The 21,149-nt window shown below is 45.8% G+C and overlaps 11 protein-coding genes across 11 annotated transcripts; 7 read left to right on the forward strand and 4 right to left on the reverse strand.

Moving 5' to 3' along the window:
* Nucleotides 1-558: 558 nt before the first annotated feature.
* Nucleotides 559-1,554, forward strand: AFT2 (Aft2p; the record flags this gene model as incomplete). The annotated part of the gene is made up of 1 exon (XM_022607956.1): nucleotides 559-1,554. The coding sequence occupies one exon, from the start codon at nucleotides 559-561 to the stop codon at nucleotides 1,552-1,554; it is 996 nt and encodes a 331-aa protein (XP_022464500.1).
* A 160-nt stretch (nucleotides 1,555-1,714) lies between these two features.
* Nucleotides 1,715-3,214, forward strand: RPN3 (proteasome regulatory particle lid subunit RPN3; the record flags this gene model as incomplete). The annotated part of the gene is made up of 1 exon (XM_022607957.1): nucleotides 1,715-3,214. The coding sequence occupies one exon, from the start codon at nucleotides 1,715-1,717 to the stop codon at nucleotides 3,212-3,214; it is 1,500 nt and encodes a 499-aa protein (XP_022464501.1).
* Nucleotides 3,215-3,400: 186 nt separating this feature from the next.
* On the reverse strand, nucleotides 3,401-3,901 carry ILM1 (Ilm1p; the record flags this gene model as incomplete). The annotated part of the gene is made up of 1 exon (XM_022607958.1): nucleotides 3,401-3,901. One exon carries the CDS (start codon nucleotides 3,899-3,901, stop codon nucleotides 3,401-3,403), a length of 501 nt encoding a protein of 166 aa, XP_022464502.1.
* Nucleotides 3,902-4,044: 143 nt separating this feature from the next.
* Nucleotides 4,045-5,997, reverse strand: JHD2 (histone demethylase; the record flags this gene model as incomplete). The annotated part of the gene is made up of 1 exon (XM_022607959.1): nucleotides 4,045-5,997. The coding sequence occupies one exon, from the start codon at nucleotides 5,995-5,997 to the stop codon at nucleotides 4,045-4,047; it is 1,953 nt and encodes a 650-aa protein (XP_022464503.1).
* Nucleotides 5,998-7,294: 1,297 nt separating this feature from the next.
* Nucleotides 7,295-8,860, forward strand: ATP2 (F1F0 ATP synthase subunit beta; the record flags this gene model as incomplete). The annotated part of the gene is made up of 1 exon (XM_022607960.1): nucleotides 7,295-8,860. One exon carries the CDS (start codon nucleotides 7,295-7,297, stop codon nucleotides 8,858-8,860), a length of 1,566 nt encoding a protein of 521 aa, XP_022464504.1.
* Nucleotides 8,861-9,257: 397 nt separating this feature from the next.
* IBA57 (Iba57p) lies at nucleotides 9,258-10,631 on the forward strand (the record flags this gene model as incomplete). The annotated part of the gene is made up of 1 exon (XM_022607961.1): nucleotides 9,258-10,631. The coding sequence occupies one exon, from the start codon at nucleotides 9,258-9,260 to the stop codon at nucleotides 10,629-10,631; it is 1,374 nt and encodes a 457-aa protein (XP_022464505.1).
* Nucleotides 10,632-11,154: 523 nt separating this feature from the next.
* RPS5 (40S ribosomal protein uS7) lies at nucleotides 11,155-11,832 on the forward strand (the record flags this gene model as incomplete). The annotated part of the gene is made up of 1 exon (XM_022607962.1): nucleotides 11,155-11,832. One exon carries the CDS (start codon nucleotides 11,155-11,157, stop codon nucleotides 11,830-11,832), a length of 678 nt encoding a protein of 225 aa, XP_022464506.1.
* Nucleotides 11,833-12,137: 305 nt separating this feature from the next.
* Nucleotides 12,138-13,499, reverse strand: KNAG0D05230 (uncharacterized protein; the record flags this gene model as incomplete). The annotated part of the gene is made up of 1 exon (XM_022607964.1): nucleotides 12,138-13,499. One exon carries the CDS (start codon nucleotides 13,497-13,499, stop codon nucleotides 12,138-12,140), a length of 1,362 nt encoding a protein of 453 aa, XP_022464507.1.
* Nucleotides 13,500-14,005: 506 nt separating this feature from the next.
* Nucleotides 14,006-16,615, forward strand: LEU3 (leucine-responsive transcriptional regulator LEU3; the record flags this gene model as incomplete). The annotated part of the gene is made up of 1 exon (XM_022607965.1): nucleotides 14,006-16,615. One exon carries the CDS (start codon nucleotides 14,006-14,008, stop codon nucleotides 16,613-16,615), a length of 2,610 nt encoding a protein of 869 aa, XP_022464508.1.
* Nucleotides 16,616-17,181: 566 nt separating this feature from the next.
* On the forward strand, nucleotides 17,182-18,756 carry GCD11 (translation initiation factor eIF2 subunit gamma; the record flags this gene model as incomplete). The annotated part of the gene is made up of 1 exon (XM_022607966.1): nucleotides 17,182-18,756. The coding sequence occupies one exon, from the start codon at nucleotides 17,182-17,184 to the stop codon at nucleotides 18,754-18,756; it is 1,575 nt and encodes a 524-aa protein (XP_022464509.1).
* Nucleotides 18,757-18,934: 178 nt separating this feature from the next.
* Nucleotides 18,935-21,013, reverse strand: SST2 (GTPase-activating protein SST2; the record flags this gene model as incomplete). The annotated part of the gene is made up of 1 exon (XM_022607967.1): nucleotides 18,935-21,013. The coding sequence occupies one exon, from the start codon at nucleotides 21,011-21,013 to the stop codon at nucleotides 18,935-18,937; it is 2,079 nt and encodes a 692-aa protein (XP_022464510.1).
* Between the last annotated feature and the right edge of the window lie 136 nt (nucleotides 21,014-21,149).

A 21,149-nucleotide genomic window follows, 5' to 3' on the forward strand; every position in this document is an offset into this window, starting at 1 on the left:
CCCGAACACCACTTCTTCGGCGACTCCTCTGGAATCAATAAATATACGCAACTACACAGAACACAGCACACAGCGTACACATATTACACAGATAAGACGTACAAGACTGAAGGCTCATTACACTACAGAACGGGTGCTCACAGGACCGTGACACATCCAAACTACAAAGACCACCCCATGGGGAACTCACTCACTGACTACTGAAGCAAGTCCCCGCCTCCCCAAAGATCCAGCCAGAAGGCGCGAACACAAATCCCAAACGAAGACGCCAACTTCACACATCACGTAGCGATCGTCGACCAACACGACACACGACACACGACGCAGAAGAGTCACTGCTGCTGCTGCTGATGCCCCCACGCTCTGGTAATTAATAAGCAACGACTTCAAGCGGTAGAAAAATTTCACTCAGTGAACGGCTGAGACGACGACTGCTACTGCGACTGGCGACTGGAGGGGCCCGCGATGGGTCCTATAAAAGCGGTGCATTTCGTGGGGCAAAGGTTGTGGTTCTGTGCAGTTGCTTGAGAGATACACGGAGCAAAGCATATATACGTGATGAAACAACCTAGAGCTAAATGGTCGCCGGACCGGTTATCCGATGCGCTGCTGAATGAGCAGAACAAGCTGATACATCTGGACCCTGTGCCGCTGTTTGCGACGCGGAACGATATTAAGCCCTGGCTGCAGCGGATATTCTTCCCGCAGGGGATCGACCTTGTTATCGAGAGGTCCGATAGCGGGAAGATCATCTTCAAGTGCAAGAAGGATTGCGGTCCCGATAAGAAGTTCTCTTGTCCCTTCCGCATCAGGGTCACTTTCTCGATCAAGTTGCAACGGTGGAACTTCGTCATTGTGAACAACGTGCACAGCCACGAACTCAAGTTCAACGCCAGTAGCGACGAGTACAAGAAGTTCAAGAAGTACCTCGTCACCCAGGGGGACACACAGACGCTCAAGTTCTTCGAAGAAGTGGAGTACAAGAGCAAGATGAACCTCCCGATCCTCCCACAGAAGACGTTCACGTGTGACTGTGGACTCACGGACGAGATCGACTGGTTCGACGTCGTGCTCCCGCGGGCAAAGACCGCGCCCGTCACCACCGCCACCACTACTACTACAAAAGTACACAAGAAACGCACAACCGCGACCAGACCGGTACCGTCACGGGCGACACCGGTCCAGAAGCCACCGGTCATCGACCTCGACGAGATAGATTTCACGGATATGTTCACGGACCCGGCACAGAGAGATTGCACAGCGTCGTCGCCGTCACCGCCATCCCCGGCGCTACGCGACACGTACTTTGACAACTTCACACAGTACTCCTCGCTGCTGCTGGACGACACGGCAACGACAACGGCAACGCTCTCCACGGACCTGGACGTCTGCTTCAACCCAGACTACATATTCAACTCGCAGATAGAACCTCTCACGTTGCAGCAGCAGCAAATGAAGCCCAATGAGCTGCCGGAACTCCCGGAAATCGAGAGGGCACTGTCCCAGGGGGACGACCAGTACCTCGAGTTCCTCAACATCTCCGAATGGTCCTAACGACGACGACTACATAGACTATGCATACCTTCTACACTCAATAGCTAAGCGCGACCGGGTAAACGGTCTTATTTTGAAGATTCAAATATAACAGCAACTTGAGACCTGTCTTGGTGGCAAACCCATTGCACTGGAGGGTATCACCAAGAGCAGCTTGCCAATGACCGAGATGGACGTGGATTCCCCACAGGATGCGGTAGTGTATGCGTCTGAGGACGCGGTGGGCGCCGTGATGGCGGTTTTCCACCAATTGGTGAGGGCACAATCGACGCTGGATTCGCGGTTCGTGTGGAGGGCGCTGAAGGAATTGGCCCTTTTGCGGGGCCAAACGGGGGTTCTCTCGAGGGAGACGCTTATTACGCTCGTGGATACGGTGTATCCGGGGGACTCACAGTTCAAGAAGCCGCTGCTCAGGTACGTGAACCATAACGTGAAGACAGGGGTCACGGATTCGCAGGGGATCAGAGCTCAGTTGCCCGCGACGTTCTACCAAGTGGTGGACAACCAGAGTAGGATCGAGGTCGCTCCGCTTGTGAACAGTTTTGTGTTTTTGCTCGTACAGTTGTACCTACTGGATTCGGACCAGTTGGGGCCACTCAACGAGTTCAACTTGCAAGTGGTCATCCCAAAGATCCTGTACCACAACAACAACAGATTGTTGGACCTCATCAACGCGAAACTGTGGTTCTACTGCGTCATCGCACAGGAGCGGCTCGGGTTGCCCGCTCAGGCAGCGGTTAGGGCAGAGATGATCAAGTTTGTGAAAGTGGCCACTTTGAAACATGACAACGAAACGAAGGGGATGCTCATCAACTTGATCCTTAGAAACTTCCTCGCTAGGGGCGAGGTCGAGCACGCTGCCGATTTCGTCAACAAAGTGGAGTTCCCAAGCAACACCGTCTCGAGCCCACTCGAGGCAAGGTTCTTCTTCTACTTGGCGAAAATAATGGCCATCCAACTGAATTATTCTTCGGCAAGCGAGTATATCGTCGCAGCCATCAGGAAGGCGCCTCACAACGACAAGTCTCTGGGGTTTCTGCAGCAGGCAAATAAGCTACATGGGGTCATCCAGTTGCTAATGGGGGACATCCCAGAACTGTCATTTTTCCACCAACCCAAATTAAGCAAGTCTCTTTACCTGTACTATCATCTGACAAACTCGGTGAAGATCGGTGACCTCAAGAAATTCACGAGCACAATAACCAAGTATAAGCAGCAGCTCATCAAGGACGGTAACTACCAACTGTGCGTCAGGCTACGGTCCAACGTTATAAAGACCGGTATCCGGATCATTTCCTTGACGTACAAGAAGATCTCGTTGAAGGACATCTGCTTGAAACTGAAGTTGGATTCAGAACAGACAGCAGAGTACATGGTCGCTAGGTGCATCAGGGACGGTGTCATCGAGGCCAAAATAAATCACGAATTGGGGTACATCGAAACGTCAGAACTGTTGAACATCTACGACACAACAGACCCGCAGGAAACTTTCAATGAAAGAATCAATTTCGTCACCCAAATGCACAACGAGAGTGTCCTTGCAATGCGGTATCCAGACGACGGCAAACTGAAGAAAAACGCACAGGAAGACTCCACAGATGCAGAACTCATCGAAGAAGTATCTGACTTCTCAGACCTTGACGATTTAGAATTCTTGTAAAGACGGACCCCAAAATGGGTAACTGAAGGATCTACGAGGCCTAGACACGGCACCCTCGAAGGAACACACGCATATGACGACAGGGAGTTATGTCTAATTTTTCATATATGTACTTTGTATACTCCCAAACAACGCAGCCACCAGCAAAACCACTTCCGTAGAATCCGAATCTGCAAGGGCACCGTTCTAATCCGCAGCAGCAGCAACAACATCATCTTCATCCAACAGCTCACTTGCAGCCATGACCTGACTTTTCGCCTTGAAGGTCTCCATCTTCTCCTCCCTTAAAGAGTTGTAAATGATGAAGTTAAGCCAAACTTCGACAAAACTGTAAGCAAACACGACGTTGTTGTGGATATAAAGGTTCCCCTCCCAAATGTAGGACAGCCCGGTAACCACAAAGAAGATCAAAAGCCTGACGGGGACAGCACTCCCAAAATACATCTTGTTATCTTCCAACAGCGGGACCAGATCCCCCAAAGCCAAAGTAACAAATAGCATACTAACCATCCCCAGCTGCGCACTGTACTTGTTCATCGCTATCGCTGGCAAATTCATAGACTGCGACAGTATTTCCAAGTACGAATTCTCCAATATTATGTTAACATCCTTCAAAACAAGGTACGACAGCGTGAACAAAAATGCGATCCTCACAAACAGCACATTGACGGACGATAACACACCCATGGCTACTGACTCCGCTCCCCTCCGTGTTTATAGTCAATTCTGTGGAAGCTCCATCTCACTTGAAACAGTGCAAAATTTCGTCGGTTTTAACACTATGTATAATTTTTTTTTTTGCCATCACTGTAGAAAACCGACCCTTTAGCTTAGCAACACTTGTCCAATTTGGTACCGACATTTCGTAGCAACGCATTGACTTCGTCCATATCCTGGACAAAGTATACACTCCCCTTTCCGACACACAGAGTAATTGAGTCCTCGATACAAAAGATATCCTGCAACGGGTCGTCCTGGTCCTCTTGAAGTGCAGTGATTTCGGTGACGCTGGAGAATTTGCCCGGACTGACAAAGGCGAACGTACATATACACTGACAGTGCGTGCAGTATATCTCGTTCTCCCCTATCAATTTCTTTGAGTCCTCCACTGGCAGTAGCACTTTCCTCTCTCCGTTGTCACCCAGTAAAGTGAGCAGTTTCATCGTGCGGTTGACGGCATTTAGCAGGCTGCGGAAGCAGTTCCTCACCAGGGGCCCGTCGAATGTGCTGGAGACCGTAAAATCTCGTAAAATCACTATCATTAATTCGTTCATGTCGAACACGCTCCTCTTGTTCGTCAATCTGTACTCCGCATCTGCTTCGAGCCCGTAATCCAGCCAGAAATCGTTGATGAAATTCACCGCCTCGTTGAGATTGTATCCAGCGTTGAATCCAGCGTGGTAACATTTCGGGAACGTCACAATGAACTCACCAGGGGTTTGCACTGCTCTGTACACGGGGATCCCATTAGCGATCAGAACGTCGGGCGGGACCAAACTGACCAACTGGTGCATTATATCCTTCTGTCTCGAAAATAAGTCCGGTACCAGCTTTTGCAGAAACGAATGGAACTTGTCCACGTAGGAGGGAGATATGCAATACCATATTTTCCGTGCGCCCTCGACTTGATAGTTGGCCGAGAACGTGTACTGGTCCTCCATGTGCCAGCAGAAAGTTGAAAAGCGGGTGCCTACGTAAATCCAGGGAACCGTCATACCTGATATCTCCTTGTCCCGCGGTAAGTAGTTCAGTAGGGACCTCTTGGCATGGGGTAAGTTCAATAAGTCCATAGATAAATCTGCTAAATTCTTCGGAGTTTTTGGGTACGGTATATCTGCCCCATAGGGGACCGTAAACTCAGATTCTATATCCCCCACGGCGGACCAAAATTCCGTTTCCAGCGTAGCTACACTTTCCGTGTCAGGAACAGAGTAGTTGTCCTTAAACTGCTGGATGGAGAAAACCTGAGTGTCCATTGCAAACCCGTAATACCCGTTACCGAGAATGCAAGAGTTGCAAGCCGAGGTATCTGTAAGTGGCTCGCAAGATTGACAATAGGTTTTATGACACAGCTCACAATCTTGCAATTTCTTATTCTTGTGGCATATGCAACACTCGGGTTCCTCCTCATCTTCTTCGTCCTCCTCAGCAGACGTTTCCTCGGAATCACTCAGCAGGGATTTGGGATAAGCGTCTCGGAACGAGGGTGTATACAAATGGGATTGCGACTGTCGGTAAACGTATTTGTAAAACCCCTCGATGTTCTCGACGAAAATGGTTCTGAGCTCCTCACTATCAGCACCAAAAGCCTTCGTCAAATGAAACCACAGCTTGGAATTTCGGAGTACCTCCTTCACGGGAACCATCTGCAAGACGTCCCCACTGTGCTTGGCCCTCTTTTTCGGGCTGTCTTCAGTTTTGGAAAACTCCAGGATCTTGATGAACAAATCGTAAAGAAACACTTGTCTGTTGTTACTCATAAGGACATAACTCTGTGAAATTTTTGCCCCGCCTTTAACTGTCAAGTAGTTGTTCAGCTGCCTGAAAAAGAACAACCTGTTCCTGTTCAGCAGGTCCAAATACGACAGCTTTTGGAGTCTGGGGCAAAATTTGATACTACTGTTCCTGTAATGTCGTGGGTACTGAAAACCATCCGGTGTAACAAGTTTCAGCAAACCGTACTGTATCCCCAATTGTTTGATGTGCCTCTGCGACAGATAGTCGATTGGATTTGCCAACTCTTCTAAAGTCGGGTGTAGCACAGGAACATTTTTGCACTCCATCTCCAAAATTTTCCCTTACCTAAATTGTGTATGTATTAATGTGAATTAGGCAGTTCCCTGGGCAGATCCGGTTACTCAGCTGACTAGTACTCCGTTCATGAACTTTGCACAGCACGAATCCCTTTTTGTACCTCATCGCAAAAACGACGAAAAAAAAGCGTCAGCAAAAAATTACACCACATATTTAGAGAGAAATGGGCATCTATCTGTGACACCGACTGCTGATCATCACTTGACTACGTAGAATAATGCAATAAAAATTCCCTGTGAGTGGCTGTTAAATATAGCACACCACACTCCTACGGACCTACGCCTCTCAACCTGTAGATACCACATTATCCTGAAAGTAATGTAAACTTGAGGAGTATCAGCATCGCCGTCTTTTCAGGACAGTCTTTGAAGGCTAGACCCCCATACGCCAACTGATATAGTGTCTACCGGTACATATAGAACACCGAACCGTCCCCCACACACATCAATCAGTTACAAGCAATTTTACTTCTTATCTACAGTTTGTTAACAGTTCAGCCCTTACATATACTTTTTCGTTCACGTTTAATAGTCACCGAAATTGATTAATCATTAAATATGGGCACTAATCTTGAAATAATGTAAAAAACCCAATACCTCAATACGAACATGTAAGAAAGGCCTCAGCTTTCGTAGATATTGATCTACAATATTTTCCATGGTCTATACTACTAAGTGAGTAACTATGTGCTTGCTTTCTTCTATCCTTGCTATATAGGACCAGGTGAGAGTGGAATCTTTTCTCTCTGTATACAGTTTTCCATCTCATTATCGTCTAGGATGATGGGCCTCCAGATTATAATTTAACAGAACAACCCCACAGACACACCATCGACCCAGACGACTCTCCACTACCGCACCGGACCACTACCAGACCACTACCAGACCCGCCGGACCTGTCCCGCCGGACCAACACCACACCCACACCACACACCCTCCAGCCACGTGACTGCCGACCAATCAGACGGCCGTACGGCGTGCAGCCAAACACAGCGCGAGGAAAAACAAATTAAAAAAAATATATTAAAAAAGACCGTTTTCAGGGTGAACTTCCCACTGGACAGTCGGGAGCAGGAGGGGGGAACAGCACACACAGAGAGGTAGAGTACCACAGGTTGTTTGTCACTCTTGCGGGAAACTTTTCATTTAAAAAGAGTCAATTAATAGGGAGTTTTGCTTTTCCTAACAGACCTGCTCTTTTTCAATTTCTTTCTTTGGTCTTTTACGGGTTCTGCTAGTTGAGTATCGTGAGAAGGAAAGAGGAAGAATGGTATTGCCAAGATTGTGCCAGACGGCAAGGTCGTCTTTGATGAGACAGGCCTTTGCAAGAAACAATATTGGGCTGACCTCCAGGGTCGCCTCGTACACGACGAACCAGCTGTGGCAGAAACGGTTTGCCTCGACCTCCCAGGCTGCACAGGCGGGGAAAGTCAAAGCGGTCATCGGTGCTATTGTCGACGTGCAGTTCGAGCAGGCCAACTTGCCCGCTATTTTGAACGCTTTGGAGATCCCACAGCCAAACGGCGGGAAGCTTGTGTTGGAAGTTGCTCAGCATTTGGGTGAGAGCACCGTGCGGACCATTGCCATGGACGGTACCGAGGGGTTGGTCCGTGGTGAGAAAGTGGTAGACACGGGTGCCCCGATCTCCGTCCCAGTTGGGAGAGAGACTCTGGGCAGAATCATCAACGTTATCGGTGAGCCCATCGACGAGAGGGGGCCCATCACTTCGAAGTTGAGGAAACCCATTCATGCGGACCCACCTAGCTTTGCTGACCAGTCCACTGCTGCAGAAGTATTGGAGACCGGTATCAAAGTCGTCGACTTGCTTGCTCCTTACGCGAGAGGTGGGAAAATTGGTCTGTTCGGCGGTGCAGGTGTCGGTAAGACTGTGTTCATCCAGGAACTGATCAACAACATCGCAAAGGCCCACGGTGGGTTCTCAGTGTTCACCGGTGTAGGTGAAAGAACCAGAGAGGGTAACGATCTGTACCGTGAAATGAGAGAAACGGGTGTCATCAACTTGGAAGGTGAATCTAAAGTCGCCCTGGTGTTCGGTCAAATGAACGAACCTCCAGGAGCCAGAGCTAGAGTCGCCCTAACTGGGTTGACCATCGCCGAATACTTCAGAGACGAAGAGGGCCAGGATGTGCTGCTGTTTATCGACAACATTTTCAGATTCACACAGGCTGGTTCGGAAGTGTCCGCTTTGCTAGGTCGTATCCCATCCGCGGTCGGTTACCAGCCAACTTTGGCAACCGATATGGGGTTGCTGCAGGAAAGAATTACCACCACCAAGAAGGGTTCCGTCACCTCGGTGCAGGCAGTCTACGTCCCTGCAGATGATTTGACCGATCCTGCTCCTGCTACAACTTTCGCCCATTTGGACGCCACTACCGTGTTGTCCAGAGGTATCTCTGAACTGGGTATCTACCCAGCCGTGGACCCATTGGACTCCAACTCCAGATTGTTGGACGCCGCAGTGGTCGGTCAAGAGCACTACGACGTGGCTGTCAAAGTCCAAGAAACGTTGCAAGCTTACAAATCGCTACAAGATATCATTGCCATTTTGGGTATGGACGAACTGTCCGAACAGGATAAATTGACCGTCGAAAGAGCTAGAAAGATCCAGAGATTCTTGTCGCAACCGTTCGCTGTCGCTGAAGTGTTCACCGGTATCCCAGGTAAGTTAGTCAGATTAAAGGACACAATTTCCTCCTTCAAAGCCGTCTTGGAAGGTAAATACGACGACATCCCAGAAAACGCCTTCTACATGGTTGGAGGTATCGAAGATGTCGTGGCCAAGGCTGAGAAATTGGCAGCCGAAGCTAAATGAAGCGAGCGAAATGACATTACACACCTTTAAAAGAGAAATTAAACTGAAGAACAGATCGAACAAACAATGCACATACTGTTAGTAAATAACGTAACCCACGTCTAGCTCTCTGAAGGAAACCGTGAGCATTTCTTCTATACAATATTTTTATATTCTGAATATAACTTCCTACCACGATTGAATCCCCCGAGTTCATTTTGCTCAGAGACCATATATAGATTGGCACTGTAGCCGTTCTTTCTACCCTGTCACAATCTTTTCAGGTCTGTTTGATTCGAGATTTACGAGATGACCAATTGATAAAAAAAGAGTTTAAGGTTCAAGACCGAACCCTCCATCAGTTACGATAAACACCACAGGAGAGCAACCACTACAATAATTAACTAGGGAGCGGGTAATGATACTAAACGGAGCGGCGAGACGGTTAGCAACACAGTCTATGTCAAAGGATGGTGTTTTCCAGTTTTCAAAACTATCAAACAAGTCATTTGTGAAGATTTGGGGTCCGGATACAGTGAAGTTCTTGAATGGGCTTCTCACTACAAAGTTACAGCCATTCTTCCTTAAGAAGAATCTGACCACAATTAGCGCGAACGACACATCACAGGATAAGTCTTTGTATTTCCCTGTGGATAAAACCAATTGGGGGGTTTACCAAGAGAAGGGGCCCAACGGAGCTTTCATCTCAAGGTTTGGACAGTACACGACATTCCTCAATGGGAAAGGAAAGCTACTGACGGATTCCGTACTATATCCAATACCTTTGACCCACAGTGATACCAAGTACCCAGAGTATCTGTTGGAGTTTGATAGCAACATCGCAGAACAAATGCTAGAAAGACTCGCAGCCCATAGACTCGCCAGTAGAATAAAGTTAGAGCTTACCCCGAACCTAAACTGTTTTGATGCTTTGATACAGTTTAAAGCAATGGACCCCACGGGAAGTAACCCATGGATCGATAATCTTTTAGACCCTATGAGCTCGCTGAAAACTCCCGTGGATGCGTTGCTCTTCACCCAAAGTGTTGTCGATTCGCTCTTCCATCAGTCTTCACGCGGGAAGATTGTCGGTATGTTTGTCGATAAGAGATTTGAGAGACTGGTGTACAAATACGGAAATGCACCTCAGGTGTTCAGAATAGTCACCACAAGCGATGTAAACGATCTGGGGTCAATCTTCAATACAAAGACGTTTCCATTTGAATTCGACATCGTTGAGAGTTCAGAATCATCCGGAGCCTTCAAAAAGTTGAGGATGCAGAATGGCTTCATTGACGGAATGTCCGATGTGCAGCCCGAAACCATCCTGCCATTGGAACTCAACTTCGACTATATCCCCAATGTGATAAGCGAAAACAAAGGGTGCTATATTGGCCAAGAGCTGACTGCTCGAACAATATCCACTGGGATATTGAGGAAGCGCGCCATCCCAGTTGCACTGACAGAGAAGGTCGACTTGGGGAAAGGGTACTTGGAGGTGGATTTGGATGAAAAATACGACGCACTATTCAAGAACCAGAATACACAACAAACGACAAGCAGCCCGTTCGGATCCGCTACTGCAGCAAAGAAAAGGAAGCGACCCGTCGGGACACTTATTTCACATGAGGGAGACTTAGGACTTGTTGTGCTACGGACCGAGTACTTCCCACTTGCATTCGAAAAGGACAGCGGTAACAACGAGAAATTCTACATCACGCACAACGACAAGCGTATAGGTATTACACCAATAAAACCGCTGTGGTATGATGAATGGAAACAATCTCAATGAGACATTTGAAGCTGTCTCTCGAACCGCATCTCTAATCTCAAAATTCCGAATAAAGCAGGAGGCAAGATTTGCACACATGACTGTATGAAACACCAGTACATCTCATATGTTGAAAATAGTACTGTTACCTTTTGCTAATCTTTTTTTTTTAGTATTTTTTTTTCAAATTGCTAAATTTTTCTGTAAGATATTTCCTAAAGCGGAAATATTTTTTGTAAGCACCTTTTTGTCACCGTCCCCTCTCGGAAGCTCTGCCTACTCTCCGCCTGGGAGTTCACCGCTAGCTTCCTCTTGGAAGCTGTCTGGGGGGCTTCGGTTCCCGCCCGGCTGCCTGGGTCGGGCCGGCTTCGTCTCTGGGGGGTAGAGGGAGCAAGCGAGACGACGCTGCCGCGCATTGCGCAATGTGGAAATTTTAGTTTTATCAACTAATTCTGGGATAGCCATTAGAAGTCTTTCAATATTCAGTTCTTACAGTGTAGTAGTGGAACAACCCCCCAAATAAGCAACAGTATATACCACCAGGATGTCCGACGTTGAAGCTCCAGTTGAAGTTCAAGAAGAATTCGAAGTCGTTGAGGAATTCACTCCAGTTGAATTGGCTACTGCCATCCCAGAAGAAGTCCAAAGAGCTCAAAACGAGATCAAGCTTTTCAACAAATGGTCTTTCGAAGACGTTGAAGTGAAGGACCCATCTCTAGTCGACTACATTCAAATCACCCAACCAATCTATGTTGGTCACACCGCTGGTCGTTACGCTACTAAGAGATTCAGAAAGGCCCAATGTCCAATCATTGAAAGATTGACCAACTCCTTGATGATGAACGGTAGAAACAACGGTAAGAAGTTGAAGGCTGTCAGAATCGTCAAGCACACTCTAGAGATCATCAACATCTTGACCGACTCTAACCCACTACAAGTTGTCGTTGACGCTATCGCCAACACCGGTCCAAGAGAAGACACCACCAGAATCGGTGGTGGTGGTGCTGCCAGAAGACAGGCCGTCGATGTCTCCCCATTGAGAAGAATCAACCAGGCTATTGCTCTTTTGACCATCGGTGCCAGAGAAGCCGCCTTCAGAAACATCAAGACCATCGCCGAAACTTTGGCCGAAGAATTGATCAACGCTGGTAAGGGTTCTTCCACTTCTTACGCCATCAAGAAGAAGGACGAATTGGAACGTGTTGCCAAGTCTAACCGTTAAGGAAATCCAATACAAAACTTCATTCATCTTTTATCTTATAACATTATAATATATGATACTGTTTTATAAATTTCCTTTAGGGAAGGAATGGTGTTCCATTGGTTGACAGCTTCCTTTTGCAAACCACTCTATATAAATTCCATCTGTACAATCTTTTATATAGTTCTTAAAATCTAATATCAACGTTGAAACACCAACGATCAGCATACTAGATATTTCTATAGAGTGAAAAAAGTTATGTACGTATGTTTTCAAACGAATATCTATAAGTAAAATGAGATACCAAAATAAGGGGGTCGCGGCGGCTATGAGTTTATCTGTTGCAAGATTTGCTTATCAACATGCAAGAACGAACAAGCCAGGATTGCATCAGCTAACATTACCAGCACACCACTTACAATGTAACATACCCATAAGTAGCCTCTCTTGGCAAGTAGTCCGGTAAACGTGGGCCCAATGCACCGAGAAAAAGTCTTACCCATGTTCACCACGCCCATTACTTTGGTCAAGTCCTGCGGTCTAATTAAATTGGTCAGTAGAATCTGTCTTGAGGTCACATCCATAGCTGAAGTACCAAAGTGCATTGACCAAAAAGAAATAGACCAAGACAAATGCTCAGATGCTAAAGGGATCAGAATAGAAAAAATTGCCGATGGTACTTGCACCAACAACGTGGCTCTCACTGGACCAAAAATCCTTGGCAGAATTGAGGATGGGAAAATTGTCGCAGTCATTACTAACTGGGTGCAAAAGAACAGAGTACCTAACCCTAACGCCTTCATATGGAACCATTTTTTATAGTAGTATACCATCCAACCGTTAGTCATAAATCCAGAACCTAAAGAATCTGTCATAAATATCACCAAAAGCCTCATTAAAATGGAGACCGTTTCTTTAGATAAGCTGCTGTTTGGAGCTTGCTGCGTTTGATGTTGCTCTTCTCTTTCGATAGCTTCTTGGCGCTGTTCCAATAGAGGTGCCATCTCGTCTGTCACGATACTCTCCGCGGGTAAATGTTCGTTATGGAAATGACTATCCAACTCCGTTCTCTCAGATAGTAAAGACATCATGATGAGTTTACCCAAAGCAAACGCAGCGTACAGTACGAAAGCCCACTTATAGCATTTCAAGTCGGATTCAACTCCAAAGGTGTATTTCAATGTATGAATAAAGGCACCACTAATAATAGCACCGAGAGCTGCACCCAGAGTTGCCACAAAACCGTGGATAGCGTAGATCTCTGGTCGTTTGTTGTTCGGAGATAAATGTGCAATCATCGATTCTTCAATAGACTTGAAGGGTCCCACCTCATCACTGGATGGAGAAATGACCCCGAATATGGCAAACACAAGTAACATATTGAAACTCTCAGATGTCGCAAACACTAGCCCTGACAGGAACATCATCACTGCACCGTACATCAAGACTTTCCTCCGACCCCAGACGTCCGCATACCATGTCAACACATAACTACAAGCAACGTCCCCTGCCAGTGTCAGCGACATAAACAACCCAATCTTATCCTCCCGCATATGCAGCTCTCTAAGAAAGAGAGTCAGCAGTTGGTTAGTCACACCGAATGACAGTAATCTCAAAAAGACGGACGCCCATAGCAGCTTGATATCCCGTGGAGCACTTTTCACCTCCACCCATACGTTCATGGCCATCGCTAATGGTGCTAGTTTAACAGATATGGTGGTCCTGCGCTAGTCCCTTCCCCATTCCGCTGCCAGAACACTCAAAGTATTGTTGCTTTTTGTTCAATAATCACCGGTACCGGTTTCTTTTATTGACAAGTACACCACAGAAAAAACCGGGGAACTTTGACTGTTATAAAAGGTCCGCCCTCGCAATTATACGAAAGCAGAGGGAACTTCTCACATGACTGTTAAACATTACAGAAAAATCTGAACAACGTTTGTGGCCACAAGATGAGTTAATACGTAACTTCAAGAAGGTTGTCGACTACAGCAAAAGCTTCACGCAGCTTTAAAAAAAAATCTGAAAAAGACTTGACACTTAACGACTCGCTAAGATCATAGAAATTGCTACCGATACGACACCAAATGGTGGGATCGGATGTTGACACCGGGATCGTTTGAGGATGATAAGGATGCGCTATTGACGTCTTTCTCGCGAAAAATATTTGAGTGAAAAATTTTCTAAGAAACCGATGATTTTGACACCACCTAGTCACCGTAAGCATAGGGCCAAAACCACGGTGCCGGACCTTACAATGCAGTCTAGCAAGTCGTCTGAGGACGGAATGTGCAGCGATGAGGGCACAAAAGTGTACCGCAGGAAGAAATTTGCCTGTGTGGAATGCAGGCAACAAAAATCCAGGTGCGATGCCTCTGAGAAGGCACCCGGTCCATGCACCAAATGTAAACAGAAGGGTGTTACCTGCGTTCTAAAGAAAGATTTCAGAAGGACCTACAAGAGGGCGAGAAATGAGGCCATTGAGAAACGATTCAAAGAGTTAACTGCTAGTTTATCAAATCTATCCTCCGAGGAAATCCTGCAAAAAATCAAAGAGGAACAGGAGGCGTTATTGGATAATCGCAATTTCACGAGAAAGAAGGTTAAAAAATTGAAATTAGAGGCAGAACACCCGTCATTGGACTCTCGCACTGCGAGCAATACGACGCCTGTGTCATATACATTCCCCACGGTACAGAAGATGACCGAAGACCAACTAAAATGTACACCGAAGAGCCTGGATGACATATGCATGTCGAGTGAGGAAATAGCCGATATATTTCAAGAGTTTGCAACGCACTATCATCAATTTTTACCTGTGGTGAACTTGAATAACGGCGCGGAGAAAATATACGCTCTTTCCCCCTGCCTATTTTGGGTTATTCTACTTATTGGCCTTAGAAGGTGCACAAAATACCACAAAGATGACATTATGAACAGATTGTCCATGCTAGTGAAGAACATTCTTGCAGAGATTACAATTTCCCCCATCATTAGGTATACTCCGGACCCCCTCGATGAACCTATTTTGAACGTTGCCTCTGTATATTCGGTCCAGGCATTTTTGCTATATACATTTTGGCCGCCGTTAACATCCTCCCTTAGTGCGGATACGTCATGGAACACAATTGGGACAGCGATGTTTCAAGCTGTGAGAGTGGGATTGAATTGTGCTGATTTTTCTAAAGAATATGCCGACGCCAATGCTGAGTTGATCATCGAACAACGGCGGACATGGATATGTTGTAACATTGTCTCTCAGATAATAGCCTCTTCGTTTGGGTTCCCCTCTTATGTTTCCTTTGACCACTCAGTGATGAGCTCAATCAAAAATTTTACTTCACAAGATGGCGACCACCCGTTTAAAAGCTCCATACCGGATGAACTTATTCAAATGACACAGATTGCTCATTTTGAGAGCCAAATTATCAACACGATGAATTCGAACCCCTCGAATAAGTTAGGTATGGTGAGTCCCGAGGAAAGACAACCCCTTCTACGTGTTTTGAACCAACAGCTATCACAACTGGAACTCAATCTACAAACCCACAATATCGACGACACAAGAAAGTTTTTGTTACTTGTCTCCAAAGTCCATCTTTTAACGTACTACTTCACCGAGGAAAACAAAAGTGAATTGAGAATTGAGAAGCCCCGGAACTCGATGGACCTAATGGAGAAGAACTTTGAGACCAAGACTGGACTCGTGAAGGTTTACAATGCTACCGTAAATCTGTTGAATCACGCACAGAGGATGTCAGAAAGTGACCCAACGATTATCAAGTACTTCCCAGGCTGCTTTGTTTTGAATATATGGCAGTCCGCCTGTATCATAAGTAAATTGGTACACTCTTCGCTTTCCACGGTGATAGACGTTGGGAGGGGGAAGGATGCATACCAATTTGCGATACGGTTGACATACCAAGCTTCTGTATTGAAGCACGACATGGCTTATAGATCTTCAGGAATAATGAGGAGTATTTGGAGTCTCTTTGGCAACATGTACGATGTTTGGAAACATACGAATAAGGACATGGGTGAGTTCAATCTTTACATCACTGTGAAGTCCAGAATGGCTGTGAGTGTATTCTTTGATTGTTTATACATATTGAAGGAAAAGTGCGGCATGGCAAAGTTGGAGAGGGAAGGCGGGAAGTACCTGTTGCGTGAAGCTAAGAATGAGGAAGAAGACGACGACTCTGAGGGCGAATACGATAACTTGGATGTACAAGATCAGAAAAGAGGCAAGAGGAACGCTTTTACGCATATCAAAGATCCAGAGGAGAGAGCTCGACGAATTATGGAGACAATCCCGCTAGACCCCAATCCGATAAATGCTGGTGGAAATTTGCGGTACGGTTCCAGCACACACTCGAATAGTGCCAAGTCCAATACCCCTCTACAGGGGTCTCCCTTATCCATAGAGACCATCTCCAATGCAAGAATATTGCATAGCTTAGACTCTCACGATAGTATCTTCAAACACACCAAACGGAGACCTGTCAACGACACTGAGCAGCAACCGAAGAACCAGCTGTTTGAGAACCGAGTATCGCAATTACCGCATCCAGCAACCACGGAGGATACCATTAACACGCCTGCGGACGAAGAGTTATTGTCGCTAGATGACCCAGCGGTAAACCCGATTATGGGTTCAGCTGCGGCAACGGCGTTTCCGAGTTTTTCTAACTCTGACTCACCGGGAAGCAACAGAATGGTTTCCTGGGACAACTGGCAATCGGATGTGGTGTGGAAGGATGTTGACATCCTCATGAACGAGTTTGCATTTAACCCAACCGTTTAAGACTCGATCCTCAGGTAGTCGAACCTGGACTACAAAGAACAACAGCTCATGTCGTTGTTTTTGAGGGTTCTTGAAAAGTTACCAGAAACAACCAACAGAGCTTCATTATCCACACCCATCATTCAGCCTCTTAACCTTTGGGTTCCCCATTAGAACTTTATAGAAATCGGTAGCACCATAAGTGCCTACAAGTGTAAAAATAAAAGCAGTGTAAGGAAGGGATAAATGATAATCTACAACTTGCAGAGTCCTACAACTTGAGAGGGGACTGTCGAGGTGTGCTAGCTTGGTACGAGACCTACCAGAGGTCCTCGGTACTAACCGTACCAGCAGAATCAGAGAAGTTAGGGCTTTGCAAAAACCCTAACCGTCACGTGACGAAAAAATGGAATTTTGCCGCAAAAATTTTTTTTGCTTTTTTTTCTTGAAAAATTTCAATCGTTCTCGATGAACAGAGAACCGGCATAGCAAGTGGTTAGTCAGTTCGACTATTGGGTCTTGTGTTTCTTGATCCGAACCACGAGAGTAACAGTACGTTATCTACACAACAAATCACCACAGAATCGATGTCTGATTTGCAAGATAGGGAGCCTAGCATTATTATCAACGGGGATTTGGGTCCCGAAGAGGAGGAAGAGACAGTTGTCGACGAGCAAATTGCTCAGGACATCGAGGCCGAGGAAGCCGATGAGGGGAAGATAAAAAAGACGGTTACCTTTTCCGAGGACGCGGAATCTGAGGAGGAGAGGAGGCTGAGGGAGTTTGAGGAAGGTGGCGGTTTGCCTGAACAGCCAGAAAACCCAGATTTCTCCAAATTGAACCCACTTTCTCAAGAGATTATCAGTAGACAGGCTACCATTAACATCGGTACCATTGGTCATGTCGCTCACGGTAAATCTACGGTTGTGAGAGCCATTTCTGGGGTCCAAACCGTCCGTTTCAAGGATGAGTTGGAGCGTAACATTACCATCAAGCTGGGCTACGCGAACGCGAAAATTTACAAGTGTGAGGAACCTACGTGTCCTGAACCTGACTGTTACAGATCATTCAAATCCGACAAGGAGGTGTCCCCCAAATGTCAAAGACCAGGCTGCCCTGGGCGTTACAAGTTGGTGCGTCACGTATCGTTTGTCGATTGTCCCGGCCACGATATCTTAATGAGTACTATGTTGTCTGGTGCTGCCGTCATGGATGCCGCACTTTTGCTGATTGCAGGGAACGAGTCCTGTCCACAACCACAAACGTCTGAGCATTTGGCAGCTATCGAAATCATGAAGTTGAAGCATGTCATCATTCTCCAAAATAAAGTCGATTTAATGCGTGAGGAGAGTGCATTGGAGCATGAAAAGTCCATCTTGAAGTTCATCAGAGGTACGATCGCTGACGGCGCACCAATTGTGCCAATCTCCGCGCAACTGAAATACAACATTGACGCTGTCAATGAATTTATCGTCAAGACCATCCCAGTTCCCCCAAGAGACTTCATGATCTCCCCACAACTGATCGTCATCCGTTCCTTCGATGTGAACAAACCAGGTGCCGAGATCGACGACTTAAAAGGTGGTGTTGCTGGTGGTTCCATCTTGAACGGTGTTTTCAAGCTAGGGGACGAAATCGAAATTAGACCAGGTATCGTAACCAAGGACGACAAGGGTAAGATTCAATGTAGACCCATCTTTTCGAACATTGTTTCCCTGTTTGCGGAACAAAACGATCTGAAGTTTGCCGTCCCAGGTGGGCTGATAGGTGTGGGTACCAAAGTTGACCCAACGTTGTGTAGGGCGGATCGTCTTGTTGGTCAAGTCGTTGGTGCCAAGGGCCACCTACCAAATGTTTACACGGATATTGAAATCCACTACTTCCTGCTGCGTCGTCTGTTGGGTGTCAAGACTGAAGGCCAGAAACAGGCAAAGGTTAGAAAATTGGGGGTCGATGAAGTCCTCATGGTCAACATTGGGTCCACTGCCACTGGTGCCCGTGTTGTAGCCGTCAAGGCTGATATGGCACGGCTGCAGTTGACCTCTCCAGCCTGTACTGAAGTTAATGAGAAAATTGCCTTGTCTAGACGTATTGAAAAGCATTGGCGTCTGATTGGTTGGGCCACTATCAAGAAGGGTACGACTTTGGAACCAACCGTTTAGTTTGATCACTGTAAGTTATTTTATCCTTCTGAAACGTTTTATAGTCTCAGCTAAATCACAATGCACATATAACATATATATTAATAGTAACATATAAAAAGAAAGACTGGGGACATTCCACATTCGCAAGGAGTGTCCCAGTGTCATTATGATTAATGTGAGGGATAGGCGCTGATCATTACGGCAACACTGTGAACAAGGATGAATTTTCCGACTGCAATGAATTATTAAATTTTTGTAAGGAGTTTGTCTGCATCAAACGATACATTTGATTGGCAACGCTCTCGTAGAGCGAGTACAAATTTTTCAAAGTCGACAGGACACCACTGTCATTGTTCATGTTCGATACCTCTAGTTTAGGATATGTTTTGCCTATAGTGATGCTGTCAAATGGGGGACGGGTATCTTGTAGAATAAGCGAATTGGGTTTTTTGACACGCGAAAGATTTCCATCATTCGATTTTGAAGGAATATACGCCCTTTTCGGGGGGCTGGGCAAAGTATCAATGCTCACTAGTAGGTGCATGTTGCTGTCATGCTTAATTTGACTCAGCTCAGTCAATGACTCCTTTAGAGGGGAACGTGGATGCAGAATTATTTCTGTTATACTCTCGCGAAAACCATGTTCGATATTAAGTTGGTAAGGTGCGCCAACCATGATATATGTCGAGTAAATATGTGAGGCCATTTCAAGACACTCATCGGCCTGTTTACCCAATGCCGCATCCATGGTTACTGCAATGGAGTTGCTTGGTCGCTTTGAAGGGACATTTTTAATGGATTTCGAGTCTAGACACTTCTTTAAAACAGTCATTCGTTTCAAGAATTTTTTGATCTCAATGTATACGTCCAAGTTTTCTGCACAAAATTCCTTCTCTAAATGATTTCTAAACAGATATCGCAGACCTGGGTCTGCCAGTATTTCATCCAGCTTCAAAAACTTCTTCAAGCATTCGGGATTTGTTGATTTATTGGAATTGTGCCCCCCAGAACTTTCACCAAGCTTTTCGCTTTCAACTGACTCCAAGGAATAGTCTTCCAGCGAAGTTTCCTTTGAAGAGTTCGATTGTCGGTCGTTACCTAAACCGTCTGACAATAATTGCTTCGGCCGAGCATCATTATTCCACTGTACGAGATCCCACCCAAGTTTCGACAATATAAAAAAGGCAGACCTGCTGACAACAAATTTACCTTTCTTATTGCAGGATGGCTTGGCAAATATTGGAATGATAAGACCTGCTTTCAAGAATAAAGCTGCCAACGCAATTGCTTCTTTCGGGTATAGTATATCAGTGCAGTCAAGTAGCCACTGCCACAGTACCTTAGAGGTAAATGTATATTCTGCTACCAATTTAGGCTCTATAAATTGCTTCGAACGAAATAATCTGATACCCGTATCCGATGCGTAGTACTGGATATGGGAATCCGAATCCGGATTGGTAAAGTATTTGTGGGATAATGGGGAAATTCTCTCTTCGTCACTCAAGTCTTTACTTGATATCTGGTCCAGCCACGAGGTTTCGAGACTATCGGGCGTACCGGACACATCTTTTTCCTTATACAGGTAGCTGTTATTATTTTCAAAAGTAAATATATCTGTATTGCATTCCAACAGTTTCGATAGTGGTGGTAGGCGATCATTCTCATTTATGGGGGTCCAAAAGTTAGGTGCTTTACCCAGCAACTTCACTAGCAAAATGTGTAAAAGTTTATCACTATGGATCAATGAGTCTGTTATAGAGCTTCTCTCAAATGCGAACAGCTCCATTGAATTCAGTGATGACAACATGATGTCAGGTATCTTTTTTAATCCAATGTCTTTGGCGTATCTAGTTAATATCGCAACTCCCTTAGGGGTTGGTTGGAGCAAAACTTTCTCTTTGGGTTCACTTCTTGTTCTATCCGTCGGGCTGTGCAATAACTTCGCATCCATAAATGCCGCTATTAAACGTCGTCCTAAGCCTTCTTTGATATGATATGACACATCTAAGCAAATTGTATTCTTGCTAGCACTAATTTCAAGTTTCTGCATTTTCGCCAATGCATCTGATACTAAAAATGAGAAAGGATGAGGTTTGTGGATTGCAAAGAAGCTAGGTTTTTGAGGAAATGTATCTTGCTTTAAATTCATACATATTAGGAAGACCGAGTAAACACACTTCAAATCCTCAGTAAATAATAACCCGTTTGGTGTCCTTCTTAAACTATCAGAAGAAATTTCGTGCATTGTTTGGCTCTGAATTCTCGTATTTGACATTTCGCTGAGATCCCCTCGTTAAATACCAAAGTGATACTCGGTTGGCTAGACCGTGATTTGTGTTATTTGGTTGTCACAAATGGAACGTTCACCGTGTCGTGGTTCTTTTATACGTCATCCATTTTCATACTCAAAA

The sequence above is a fragment of the Huiozyma naganishii genome, chromosome 4 (genome assembly GCF_000348985.1).
Source record: "Huiozyma naganishii CBS 8797 chromosome 4, complete genome".
Classification (NCBI taxonomy): domain Eukaryota; kingdom Fungi; phylum Ascomycota; class Saccharomycetes; order Saccharomycetales; family Saccharomycetaceae; genus Huiozyma; species Huiozyma naganishii.